This window comes from Taudactylus pleione, unplaced genomic scaffold (assembly GCF_031769625.1).
Source record: "Taudactylus pleione unplaced genomic scaffold, aTauple2 ptg000005l, whole genome shotgun sequence".
NCBI classification, from domain to species: domain Eukaryota; kingdom Metazoa; phylum Chordata; class Amphibia; order Anura; family Myobatrachidae; genus Taudactylus; species Taudactylus pleione.
This window is the reverse complement of record NW_028284408.1, coordinates 18,136,944-18,152,009: the sequence shown is the minus strand read 5'-3', so window position 1 is coordinate 18,152,009 and position 15,066 is coordinate 18,136,944. Positions and strand designations below refer to the sequence as shown.

Here is a 15,066-nt window from a genome sequence, read left to right as displayed (position 1 = left end):
TTGGGTTGATTTGCCAATAATCGGGTGATTGGCCCCATTTATTGGGTAGTGTGTGTGAACGACCGTTTTAGCGTTTCGCCGATAAAACAATTAAAAAAGTCCACAAACACATTCTTTCGATTATCCAATCGATCAGCTACGAACAAAAATCTCTGCCTCGATTAGACGATATCGAGCAGTGTGTGAGCATTTTCGATATTCTACTGATATTTCCTATGTTTTCCTTTCACTGTGTCATCATCCTTGTGGGCGGACATATGCAAAGTGAGTGTGGTGTGGTGGAAAATCAGTAGCTTCTCATAAGAAATTGTATAATGTGTAGCACAGATATTGGGGCTGGCAATTTGTCGAAAAATCGACTGTTTCACATCCCGATCAAAAAAATCAGTGTGTAGCTAGCTTTACTCTATTCCCAAATCAGAATCAGGCCCCCAGTATGCAGCTGCCTCCTTGCTTTGTTTTCATGTGTAATTCGGCATTGCATTGCAGCCATCACTTGGTCATTACTCTGCAATGTGCTGGATTCAACTCTTTCCATCAGCTCGTGCAGACTTCTGCTATTCTGCAAAACCAACCCTCTTGCTCACAAACCCAATGCAGTTTGGTGGACATCTAAGCATACCAAATCACACTGAGGTGCATGATATCAAAGAGGATTGTACCGTGTGTGCTTCATAAATAACATCCACAGTGCATGGGTAACTTTAATACTATAATTAACTGCTTTAATTCAAACTAGCTAAATGTTGGAACATCATCTGATGATACAGTAGGTTCAGTATAGTGAATTTCCAGATAATTATACTGTAGTGACACTAATATACATTGTTATTTACATTGATTTCTAATTATTTGTCAGCTGTCTGGGAAGAGGAAGACAGCAAAAAATGCTATCTGGATAGACTGTGGCATACATGCCAGGGAGTGGATCGCTCCTGCCTTCTGCTTATGGTTTGTTGGACATGTGAGTATCAATGAGACACGCACTTTTCCTTAAGTTTCTGTAATACTTTCAGAAATACCCTGATATGTATTTTTTTACTAATGAAAATGTTAATAATGGATGTGTGTAATCCAACAACATAGAACAATGTATTTCAACTGTTTCCCTGGTTATAGAACACTTCCAGTAATCTTTACTGAGAAATGGAAAGTGAATGTTGCAATTCAGTGTGCAACACATTTCTATTGATGATAGCTGTGAGCATCAACAATTATGGTTGAAGGACACAAAATAAACAACCTATTGCAGAGGTTTCCAAACTCCACCATTACAGTCCAGGTTTTAAGGATATCCATGCTGAGTCCAGATGGTGAAGTCAAATAGAATAAGGTACTAATTAAGTCACCTGTGCTTAAGTATGGATATCCTTAAAACATGGACTGTAATGGCGGAGTTTGGGAACCTCTGACAAATAGGAACATAAGAATTCAATAAGATATCAAGTGGTCCGTCTACAGTGATCTGCTGATCATTATCAGGAAACTGTCTAGCACCAAGCACATGACAAACTATATGTGGGCAGGAGAATGCTGATGTCATAATGACATCGCGGTTATAATGTAACCTAGAGCACTGTAACCATGTCAGCAGTATAACTTTAAGCATGATGCTTTATGATTATGTTTAAACTTTAAAGTTATACTCCCGACAAGGTAAAAATCATGGCAACATTATAGTATCGGCATTCTCCTGTCCACATACAGTATTATGTCGACATATTGACTGTCGACAAACCGTATGTATTCCTTTGGAGGTAGGATTAAAAAAAAAAGGTATACTAATGTAGGAACCATAACAAGGGCAAACAAAGTACATACACTAGCAGTATTTCACCCTTTGCCACATTAAAATAATTCTATAAACACTACATACAATAAAGCTCTAATATCCAAATTTACCTGCCCATTAAACTGCAATGCAGATGTTCTCGGAGTCGAGTGCCTGTGCAAAAATCCCTAAAAACAGGAGCATTTAAAGAGAGGAGGGGGCCTGTGTGCAGACTCGGTGCGGGCCCCCTCCTCTCGGTGGTGCCATGGCAGCCGCGGGTGAAGTAGATTCTGGCTAAGTGCAGGATTGCGGGACAGCAGTACTGTGAATGCGCGAGTCACCGGGAAAATGGCCACTGCAATTTTTGCAGTGCTTTTTGCTGCTCTGCAGCGCCGTATAAAGACTATAAAGGTTGCAGGATGTGCGGTGTCGGACCCCCTGGACCCAGGGGTCTGTGTGCCAAGCACACCCTGCAGCCATTATAGATCCAGCCCTGGGTACAAGCATTACACTGTGTGTACATGTACACACAAAGCTGCAGTTGCGATTGAAACACATGGTATGAGAAGTGTGTTGGGCGTTCCTGGGTGGTGTCTAATAGGCGGCAAATCAAACGTACTGAGGTAATCTGTCTTATGGGCGTATTACCGGCATGTCTCTTTACTGGTTGCGAATTCAGGCGCTTAATCACTCACATTGAAGACCCTACTGTGACGGAGAATTTGTACCCGGGCTGGTGAAAGTTTCAGTGATACAACTGATGACACACCAAGCGGTATTACAGCATCTACAGATGCTTGAAATAGGTGTTTCAGCCCTTGCACAGTCAGATGCATGCTTGTACACCAGGGGAAGGGCTGGTCCTAGCATTAGCATAAAGTTGCGGCAAAAGATGCTAAACAGGGGCGTATTAATATCATCCGAGGTGCCCTCCAATGGCATATCTATAATGGGTGCAGGATATGCGGTGCACATGGGCCCCTGGGTCCAGGAGGTCCACACCGCACAACCTGCAACCTTATGTAGTTATACTTACCTCTTTGCAGTCTCCAGTGTCCTGTGTCTGTTGGCGGCTCTGAGCTGGGAATATAGCGTGGCGGACATTTTTCCAGTTATTTACACATGCACAGTAGACTCTCGCACTAAGCCAGAGAGGAAGGTGCCTATAAGGAGCCTACATACAGGCTCCCTCCTCTCTTAAAACTCCCTTGACGCCCTCTTCTCTATCTTGCAGCACAGTAGAGTCTGAACAATAGTAGACTCTAGCGCTGTGCCAGGTCTCCGGGGAAATGGTGCGGCAGCCATTTTCCTACTGCACATTCGCAAATCGCTGGGAAAATTCCCGCCACACCTTTGTCACTGTGATTTGTGCAGTGCTGCTGCCACAGACGTGGGACTCCAGAGAGCTCAGTATTGAAGAAATGGGTGCAGGGTGTAGGCCCCCTTGGACCCTGGGGTCTGTGTGCACCACACACCCTGCAACCATTGTAGATACACCAATGACGCTAAAGCGGTTGCAGCAGCGCGTGACTCAAAATTATACCCTAAATATTCCAATAGAATGTAAGTAGCACACCTGTTTTTTTGTTTTAAATAAATCGTTCTTATATGGTAAAGCTGTGGTTACAGACATTTCCAATCTACAGGAGATGGTACGGTGGAAAATTGTTTTATGATGAAAACATGCTCCTTAGGCCTTAAACCTTATGTGTGCACAAACACGCACTTGTAGTGGTCACTTTCACCTCAAACCAGAGGAAACATTTGTAATTACAGGTAACAATTAGAGCAGCAATTACAGTGATCAGAGGATGGTTTACACTGCTCATATATATAGTTTTATGTAAAACTAATGGTAAGTATTACCGTAATTCAAGCAGCATGCTAAGTGGGTAAATAGTTATGTAACTGCAAATTTCCTTATGCTGCTTACCATCTAGGCTGTGGGTTTCTATGGCAAGGACGAATACATGACAAATCTTTTGAAATATGCTGACTTCTATGTTTTACCAGTGATGAATGTAGATGGATATCGCTATACGTGGACTACTGTAAGTATATTATTTCTAGGAGTCTATCCATGACTATTGGATGTGTAGTGGGTAGGTGATGACTCAATCAGGATTAAGTAGCTTCAAAGCATCAGTAATGAATTGGATGTTATGGCCCAGTGTAATGCTGCAGTGCACAGTAGCATAATACCTGTTCCTGTCACTCTTGCACTAGCACAATGTATTCCTTGACTACAGCTCCATTCTAGGATTATGGCCACATCAGGGCTGCAGCAAAGTGGGCACAGCTAGAATAGCAATCATTAGAGATCATTTCAGAGTCTAAAGAGTGTACCCTGATGGCGCAATACTGGGATTCAGATAATATGTATATATAATGATTTAAAAAATTAATGTCAAATACTTAATTGTCTGATTTTTAATTACAAGATTTTTAAAAAATAAATAAAATAATAAATGGTCAAATATCTGCTAAAATGAACAGCTCACACGTTACAATTGATATATTGAAGTGGTTTGCCTCTGGCTGTCGCAGCCCTTAACTTATACAGTTTGTCACATAACATGTATTTTTCTTAGGAGAATAAAGTATTGACCTTACTTGTTACATCAAGAGATCAGTGATCAGTGATCTTATCATTTGTAAGGTGTGAACTGTTCATTTTAGCAGATATTTGACCATATATTATTTTTATCAATGTGATTTCTTATTTTTTTTAAAACCTTTATTTCCATGTTTCTACATGTTTTTATGCCCTTATATTGTATCAACTAATTTCTTACCACCCCATCAACTGTGAAAACATTTTTTTTTTATAAAAATCAGACAATTAAGTATTTTACATTAATTTTTTAAATCCTTATACATACATATTATCTGAATCCCAGTACTGTGCCATCAGGGTACATTCTTTAGACTCTAACATTTCCTATATAGTGTGAGTGGGAAGCACACACGTACCCTGGGCTGCTCATAGGGTTCAACAATAAGAATTTTATACAAACCCCTTAGTGATATTTATGTCTAGGAGCGCACTTGACTAACCATTTTGATTTATATTAAAGATAATTTGCCTCTCTATGGCAAATATTAGATATTTAGTGACAACCACATAGTGACTACAAATATAAAATATTACATAATCAAGTCCAGTGTTTAATATAAATAGAACTAGATAACTTAATAAAAAAGATTATTTTCTGAGACGTGAATACACTGTACATATACCTTCATTTTGTCAGAGTCGAATGTGGAGAAAGAACCGTTCTAAGCATCCAAACAGCAACTGCTATGGTACTGACCTCAACAGGAACTTTGACGCTGGATGGTGTGGTATGTTTTTACTATTTTTAATGGATTCTGAAATAAAACTGTATTATTTAGCAATATTTGCTTCCTTGTAATAAGAGCATTTGTTGCCGATGGTAAATATTAGAGATCAGTGGTTCGGTCTTGGCTCGGATCTTCCTGCTGAGTTAGTATCTCTGAACGAGGCAAAAAGTAATCTTTCACAGACATCTCAGCACAGATGTCAGAGAAAGATAATGTTTTATCCATATAAGATGATGTTGTGCCTCGTTCTGGCTCATGATGCCTCATTTTCAGATCTGAACTTTATGGGAAGTTCTGAGCCATAACCGAACCGCTCATCTCTAGTAAATATGTGATTTTAATGAGGAGACCTGTGGAGTCAAATAAACTTTGTGCTCAACACATGGTGCAAAATATGCACTAATGATGATGAGTGTCTCTTGATTCCTCCCACTGATACTTTTACTATTATTAGTATGGCTCCTGCAGTTTATATTGTTCCACTGCACAATAGTAGTTACCTGTTTGATTTCCTAAAGGGGAAGACAAACACTGTTGTATTAATTGAACTGTTTAGAATGTAGGAGTTAAATGATAGCTAGAATCTGATTGGATGCTTTAGGCTACTTTTCCTTTTAGAAGTTTTAGCAAATCTACATCCATCTGGTTATATCTTGCTCAATTACAGCTTGGTACATAGTGTTGTGGCTGGGGCTCAGCAGAAGGAGGTAAGGTAGATGAGTCCAAGAGCCCTGTTTCAGCAGAAATATACCAAATTCATAAACCTAGTGAAGGTTCTCCTGAAACTAAACTTTGCAAGGATGCATAAGAACAGCAGCGGCTTCTACCCTCTTAGACGAGGGTAGTTCTACCCTCTTAGATGCTGTGGTCCCTCCCTGACTGCTGGGGCCTGGTGCCTGCGCAATGGATCTGGCTGGTGCCGGGACTGCTAGTGTGCATAACTCCAGCTTCTAGGGACTGCATTGGCTGCAGCCCCTGGAAGCCAGATAGGGCTGCCCAATAGGCAGATGATTGGCTTCCTACTGGAAGCTCACTCTCTGTATTGGCAGCCCAGACTGGCAGCCCCAGGGGAAGAAAACTATTTCCCCTGGGACTGCCTGTCCTGTGTGTGACTGGCAAGCAGTGCTTCCAATGGGAAGCCACTGCCAGTCACAGTGTAACCAATGCAGTCATGGACTGCTACTGGATTACTGAGGTGGCAGATTTTACTGGGGGATCTGCAGCCCAACAGCCCTTTGGTAAAAAAACGCCACTGTATAGGAACCAAAAATGCCATCTCAAAAGTATTATCCATTGGAGTGCACAATCACCAGTTTGCATGAACCAAGTGATCAAAAATATACTCCAAATCTTAGTAAGGCAAATCTGCTATCCGTAAAAAGAGCCTGTTATATATATCTGGATAGGTACGCTACCCCTTTAGTTCAAGCAAGGCTGCCAGCGAGAACAGTAATGTCATGGCACATGCATATAGCTATAAAAAGTTATGTAACATATATAAAAACTTAGAAAAAATTATTTTCAGGAAATGAATGCATCCTAGAACTGACTGTAATAGATGTACAATTATTTTCTATTAAATCGGTATCATCAGTGTCACTCTCTCATTTGTCTGCCACCTAATAGAGTTTTGTTTTTAAAAAAGGTCCTTTCAAACTAGTCTAGGGGCATATTTATAAAATAATATTTGCGGCATAACCACAAATATTAGGGATCCTCCGAACGTATGAAGGAGGGATCACAGCAGATATCTCCAATATCTGCTGCAATTCTTCCATTTCCAACATCAGCCACAGCCCCCATAGGTTTCTATGCAGGCTGCAAAGCTGTAAGATTTACCAAGCTCCGCAATGCGAAGCATTAAAGAGCTTGGCCCGGCAGCTAACGCCATGTGAAGATGGAGGTAGCTTAATAATAGAAGTTTTGGGGCAGGGCAAAATGTTAGTTTCCCTGATCAAACAATTTTATAGTAATAAAATATTAACAAATTAATCTGCTAATTTGGTACCATTTGTACCAGTAATATGGTTTCTTTACAATCGGTGTCTTACTAAAGATTTCTATCACCCAGCCTTTTCTTCTAATCCTACCAGTAGTCCTACTTGTGGCTCCCCAGCACTATCCCCTTGTATCTCTCCAGCACATTTCCCCCATGTCTCTCTAGCTCCATCTCCTCTATGTTCCCCGGCACCATCTCCTCTGTTCCCCCAGTACCCTATTCACTTGAAGGATGGCCTTGTCTAGGGCATGTCTGGGTGATATGATGCAGCTTCCATTTCCTCTCAGTTGATCTAATGATGTTCACTGGTATATAATTTTTGCAACTTTCCTTCAGATTGACAGTATGACCAATACTACTTAAAATAGTATTATAACACCTGACATTTTTTAATGACTCTCAGGTGGATACTAAATGTAAGCCAATTGTTAGTGCAATATTTTTCATCTGTGTAAACTTGGAGCTTCCACAGCACATAGGTTGAATACTTATGTAAGCATTATTTTTATGTTTTTCCCCCCCCCAAAAAAATTCTCCAGACAAATACAAAATTATCAACCTGAAAGTGTACTATTAAAAACCTACCAGTTTGCAATAAAAATACTGTCTGGAACAATCTGTGTAAACCACTGTATGTAGAAGTGTATCAATTACCTCTGAGATGCTGGTATGCCACAGTAAAGGATGAGACTGTAGAATTATACACATATGAAAGTAGATCCACCCTGATATAAATTCAAACAATTGTAATACAACTATGTTTAAATGCATTGTTGTCTAGTGATTCAATTAAATGTTGGAAAAATACAGCCACTTTTTAAGACATTGAAGTAACTTTTTCATTTATATTTGTATTATTTTTTTATTGGTGGCTACAGATATATTATTTTGATTAAAGCATAACCACTAGGAAATGATTGTACCTGTACATGATGATACAAAAATATTATTTATGTTATTATATATATGCAAAAATAGGGTCATGAGTAAATAGCAGAGGAATTAATTATTTTGGCTCCACCGAACACAAGTTAAAAATATCTGTTGTAAATTTTTGTAGGGTAGTCTTGTATGGAAAGGAGGGGATAATCACATGAATGGAACGGGGTATGTCTAGGTGGCGACCAATAGGATACCACTACTCCTGCAGCCAAAGAAGGGAAGCGAGATGCCCATCCAACTTCATAGAAAAGCAGGAAAAAAAGAGGAATATCTACGACGCTGGAGGAGGGTATAGCAGTAATCTTGATAAAATGTGTGACTAAACTGTCCAAGAGAGTGACCGAGTAGAAAAGTAATAAAGTGTACATTTTTATTTATTAATTGGCATCAAAAACATACTAGTCTCCTGGATAAACAAAATACATAATAAAACATGTTCTCTAGTTTAGACAATAATTGGTTAAAAAAAAAATTAAAATGTAAAAACATAAATTTAAAACAGTATCACATGATAAAATAAGACATAATAATTAATATGCTTAAAAAGAAAGCATAAAACAAAAGGTAAACATCTCACTTAAATTGCAATGCATTTCATGGCATCCAGTAGCTTCCTTAGGCAATTAACAGATTCACTGCAAATCTGTTCAATTGTCTGAGGAAGTGGCTAGACGCCGTCAAATGCATTGCAATTTAAGTGAGATTTCTACCTTTTATTTTATGCTTATTTTTAGGTATATCAATTAAGATGCCCAATTTTATTATGTTATACTCCCTACTTTTTTATGTGATACTATTTTAAATGCATTTTTTACGGTTCTAAAATTTTATTGTATGTTTTTCATCAATTATTGTCTGCACTGGAGAAAATGTTTTATTATGTAATTTGTTTATCCAGGACACTAGTTGTATATTTTTATGCCATTAATAAATAAAAAAATACTATTTATTTATTTTTTTATTTATACTTATACTTGATCACTTTTTTAGTCACTCCTACTGTATAGTATAGCTCACTGTGTGAGTAAAAAGTTGATCATTATATTGGATGAAGCTGAAACAATTATCAGGACAGTCCCAGAGCACTGTGTCACAGACACATTTTTATCAGGTTATAACCAAGATACCCTCATCAGCGCCGGAGATATTCCTCTTTTTTCCTTTTAATCACATGTATGACCAGATGTATCTTGCTATAGATGTACAACTATGATTGTGCCTAAAATGCAAATGATTACATTATATTCTAGGCTCCGGTGCTTCCAATAATCCTTGCCATGAAACATACTGTGGACAGTTTCCAGAATCTGAACCTGAGGTGGCTGCAGTCACTGATTTTATCAGACAAAAGAAAGATATTATAAAAGGCTATATAACAATACACTCTTACTCCCAGATGGTGCTATTTCCCTATTCATATACCAAAGAGAAATCAAAAGATCATGATGAACTGGTAAGTGACAGTCTGTATTTTCTATTGATGATGGTAAACTTACTAGCTTTAGTTGTTTGTCTTTAATAAAAGCAACCTTCTAAGAAACTATTCCATGAAAGGGTATGGTGGCAGGTTTAGATTAATATTCACCACTATAACAATAGCAGTTATGCTGAGTGAGCTTCGTGAATACAGGCAGGTAAATGGCGAGGATGTGATTAGTAAAATATCATTACTATAGGATTTAAGAAGATCACTTATAAACAAAACGATATGAGGTGCTTTTACCAAATTCTTACTACAGTACATAGGTTTAGCTTAGGCAGACTAGCTCATCAGAGACAAGATAAGGATTTTTGAGGGGAATCCAGTATGAAAGGTATTTTAGGCTGGGATCTCTCACTAGGAAATGACAGTTTCCACGGTAGCCATTCCACCCATGCTTTTTTAGAAATGCCATATCCCATTTTTAAAAGAGCATAACATAAATATAATAAACATACAAGAATATATATATTTATTACTAATAATAGTACATTTTAAATGAATATATGCATGATCACATGATGATCATAAGTGATATCTTTACAGTAACAGGGACAAATACATGGTATTTATGGGAGCTGTTCCACACTTGCAACGTCTTGAGAGGGTACATTTCTGTCTCAGAGCGTCTTTAGACCATACTTGCCGATGATGACGTGATTCAGCTCTTATGGGGAGACCTGTCCACTCTTCCAGGCGGCCAGGAGCGTAAACCCAATTTTTGGGAGTCTCCGAGCTGTTCCGGAGGTGTAGGTATGTATGTTTTAGACGCACCATCGGTGCGCCAACAGGCCCACCATCAGCACTTGCCCCATCCCTATGGCAGATGCAGTTTCTCCATCTGAGTGTGGCCTTCATCGTCTTTGGACCCAGCTACTTTCAGCAACACGCCCGCATCTGCTTAGTCACCCACTGTTACCTCCCAGGTATGCCCACTAATATCTACAGACCCTGCATCCGAATCTGTACTGTGTAACTGAGCAGTAACAATCAAGTCGCAAGCGCAGACTTACAACATCGGCCGTTTACATGTGACATCTCCACTGCGCCCACCTCTGAATCAGTCCCTTATTATTTTTCTAAGCATTTAGAGTACAGTACTGTTTATCTTTAAGATCTAATACATAGGAATGGGATCACAAAGGAATCAATAACTCCCCCTAGACACAATTGGGGCTCATGTTGAGTTGGGCATACGCCAATTTGTATTGTGAATGCCAAAAAAAAAATGTGTATGCCTATGTCTGTAATGCATATTTGGACTTACACCCCCTTACGCTTGGAGAGGCTGTATGGGGGAGATATTAATGCAAACTCAGGCCAAGTACAGTAAGGGCATGTTTGTGTAAATGATACAGATGTGCATGGGGGCCCAGATATACCTGTCAGTAGCTTTATTAGATTTAATTACAAAAAAAATAAATTATTTTTTAGGGTTTATGATAGTTGGGTATAAGTATGCCTGATGTACACCTGGTGCATATGCAACTGCTGGAAAGCTGGATGCACCTTGCAGGTGCACTTTAAGAGAGGGAAAGGCCTGTGTGCAGTCTTCATACTGGCCCCTTTATCTCTCTGCGGCACAGATGCTAATATACTCTGGCACTGTACATGCGCAAATCTCCAGGAAAATGGCCATGGCGCCACTTTCCCAGTGATTTGTGCAGCGCCGACACAGGACTCCATAGAGGTGAGTATACAATATGGATGCAGGGCATGTGGTCTGCACATAGCACACCCTGCAGCCAGTATAGATATGCTGCTGGCACTATGAGATTCTCACGTCTCAGCATATGGGCGCACAGTAAATACCCTATTATTAAGTGCATATTTTTAAAGCTTATTTTTATTAATGCATATGCATCCCAGTAACCTTCTAAGGCACAAAATACTATAGTCATAGTTTCACATAGACTATTTATTTTTTTTAGTTACAGCTGGCAAACAAAGTCACAGATGGGATCAGATCAACTTCAAGAAATAAATATGTGTCTGGTCCTGGAGCTGATACAATTTGTAAGTGATTCTCTACCTATAAAGGGTCTCTAAATGTAGTAATTATGCTCCACTAACAGTGTTTCAGGCTAAATATAGTACTAGTCATCGGGATCTGGTTAGAATGTTTACAGGTTTTGAATGTCGACAGTCAGAATGTCAACATGGACTTTAAGATGACAATCAATGTATCAACGGTTAAAATGTCGATATGTTCAATGCTGACAATTAATGTTCACACCAGAATGTCGACATACAGTTTTTTGCTTATTTTTACTGATAGGAATAGGCTAAAAAAGCAAACACTATAAGTTGACATTCTGGTGTCATCATGTTAATTGTTGACCTTATGAACATGTAAACAATTTAACCATGCCGGCATTTTTGAATGTCGACCTAAAATCCATCTTGACATTATGTCGACATTCAGAACCTGTCAACTTTCTGAATGTCTACTGTTCATGTACTGTGGTGTGTGGTCAAGTTCCAGGAGGTGTGGCCACTTCCCTTACCCCACCAAAAACCGATTAAAATACTATGTGTGACGCCACATAGGGGACCCTTAAGCGCTGCAGGGGGGAGCTGGGTACCTGTTGAGTGGCAGCCCTCAGCACATCCTCTCTTTCAGGGTCCCTGTTGGATGATCTGCAGTGATGCCAGTGCCTCTTACTCTGTCACATGATCCCAGGCTCCCAACACTCAGCCAATTAGATCCCTGGGGGAGGGGCCAAGCTGCACTGCAAAGGGGGACAATGTGAATCTCCCTTACAACACTTCAATGCACCACTTGCTGCTCCGCCCCCTCTCAGCGCTCTGCCCTATGCACTTATAGAGCTCTATGGAACTGTTTGTCCTACCAGTCTCTGTGGAGCTTTTGTATGGTAAATAACATATAATACACTCTCTAGTACAGGCTTTTAAGCAACCTGTATCTCCCCAGCAATTTTGATGATCTTTTCAATATTTTAGTCTTTACGCTGGCAAATGTGCTTGTTATATAAACAAATTATAACTAGTACCAATCTTTTGTCATTTTTTTTGCAGACCTGGCCCCTGGAGGATCTGACGATTGGGCGTATGACCTGGGCATCAAGTATTCTTTTACCTTTGAACTTCGTGATAAAGGGACCTATGGATTTTTACTTCCTCCAACTTTAATAAAGCCAACATGTAGTGAAGCTCTAACTGGGATCAAAATTATATCTGCCCACATTGTTAAAAATATGTAATGCTGACCCAAACTTTGCAAAAACAATTACTGTTTGTTGTGTCACTGGATATGCCAAATTGTGAATAAATGAATCATGTTCATAAAGTCAACAATCTGTATTGCAACATAAACCAGTGCATTATACATTTGTAATGATTACCCTCTGCACATGTCCAAAAAACCTTGCTGCCATAAAATAATTTGCAACATCATACAGCAAGAAATGGATACAGATTAATAAAATATTTCATCTTAAATGATAGGATCCTTTTGCTTAGTGTACATCAATGTACAACTAGTGATAATAATGTGGGCCTTGCCTAGTGTAAAATACAAAGTATCCGTGTGATCCAATAAATGTAAGTAACGTTTTCAAACACTACGTCTTCTATATTTCTCTCTGTAACAGCTCTGAATCTTGTAGCAACAATAGCGCAGCTACAATGCATAGGACATTATGGCATATAAATATTATTTGCTATTCTTTATTTACATAACTGTACTGTGTTCCACTAGAGGGGTATTCAACATGTGGCCCTCCAGCTGCTGTAGAACTAAGCATCTCAACATGCCATGCCACAGGTTTAGCATGCCTTAATAGCAAAACTGTGACAGGGCATGCTGGGATGTGCAGTTCCACAGCAGCTGGAGGGCCACATGTTGAATACCCCACTATAGCTTGCAGTCTAAGGGCCTGATTCAGAGTCGTACGCTATTAAATTCGCAGCTGTGAAATCTCACGCACCTGTGTGTGAAAATATGCTAATGCCTGCCAACAGACGCACTGTCTGAGCTAGCGTTCAGCAGACTGAGCAAATGCAGATACACCAACCTTCTTATCTGCGTTGTGCGTAGATCTGCCAGGAGTTGAGAACACACAATCATTGACGTAACATCGGACGCACATTGACTCCTCGAGTAAGTACTGGGCTGCGCAGATTCAGGTACATCTCTCTAAATATGGCATCTGAGACTGTGGTTCTGTTATTGGGAACTCCGCTGCAATCGCAGATGCACTCTTGGAATTCTCATAACAAATAACTTTTAATATATTCTTTAAAATTTTTGGAAAATACTTTGGAAGACAGGTTCAGAATCAAAAGAAAATACATTTATCACATAGACATATTCACAAAACATACACAAAACATCTATAGAAGGTTTGGCGAAAATATTGCAGTATAGCCAATTTAGAGAACCAATTCTCATGCAGGGTACTCCTCACATGAAATAGATAACATATTGCTCTGATTAGGCAGTATTATAAGATACCATAGTCTGTATAATTGGTCTGCAAGATCTATGTATAGGCAGGCATCAATTACAGTAGGTATCAAGGGTATATCTGATAGCTATCCAAACAACAAGAGTATGTAATTCACACAGTGTTAAAATCAAGTCAAGTACCCATAGGTATATTATATGTATATGATTTTTAACCACCAGGTTTTTACAGCACCCACAATGCTACCCAGTTGTATCAGAAAAACGCTAGTCCACCAGTTATGTATACACAAATGTATCTATGGTGGCACAACTGAAAAAGTCTGTCAATTGTTTTAAGCACAGAATCAGCTATTTTTTGACATGTAGAAAAAATTGGCTACCAAGTATATTATACAGTTCTGCGGGACCACAGTCACTATTCACTTGTTTTAGCATCAATTATCACAGTCAAACATCCAGACCATAAATTATCAAACACTAGTGTAATTACCATATTCATTAATGCAATATAATAGCATAAGGATAGCTATCCAGTACATATCATCTGGGATCACATAAACATATGCCTACCAGAAATCATATTGGTTAATTTAACCCAAGTATTGCTGTCTTTCTATAGTCATCTATGCAGCATACTGGCAAAATGACATATTAGATATATGTCTATTTATACAGGTAGAGTCACGATCAGATCAACATGATACTAATGCCCTTTTTAGATTGACATGGAGGAAGATTCGGTCGGCATGTGCACCCGCCAGACCTGATCCATCTGGTACCGCTGCTGTGTCACTCAGGGACGCGCGTTTCGCCTCAGGGCTTGTTCACCCACACTTGTGGACAGAGTCAATGCTCTCCATTTAAATGCATGCTTCCCGGTCACGTGTCTAATCTGAGGCCGTTTTCTATTGGTCAATCAGGTCACATTGTATGCTCAATGAGAGACCATCGCCTATTGGTTGGCTTGGTCACATGTCATTTGCTTTGTAAACAATGACCTCCATCAGCTCACATGTGTACCACTCGTAATAGAGATACACTTCAGCTCCTACTACAGCACAATCGCGCTGGAGTTAAGCCTTGCTTGTCCCATCATA

The 15,066-nt window shown here is 39.4% G+C and overlaps 1 protein-coding gene across 1 annotated transcript in view; it reads left to right on the top strand.

The window, feature by feature from the left end:
• CPB2 (carboxypeptidase B2) overlaps nt 1-12,987 on the top strand; it is a 46,459-nt gene extending 33,472 nt beyond the window's left edge. The window contains exons 7-12 of the mRNA XM_088477659.1: nt 860-964; nt 3,712-3,822; nt 5,026-5,116; nt 9,308-9,510; nt 11,469-11,553; nt 12,577-12,987. Of these exons, the coding sequence (XP_088333785.1) occupies nt 860-964; nt 3,712-3,822; nt 5,026-5,116; nt 9,308-9,510; nt 11,469-11,553; nt 12,577-12,761 (780 nt within the window). The 3' untranslated portion in view covers nt 12,762-12,987. The remainder of the gene's footprint in view (nt 1-859; nt 965-3,711; nt 3,823-5,025; nt 5,117-9,307; nt 9,511-11,468; nt 11,554-12,576) is intronic.
• The last annotated feature ends 2,079 nt before the right edge of the window (nt 12,988-15,066 follow it).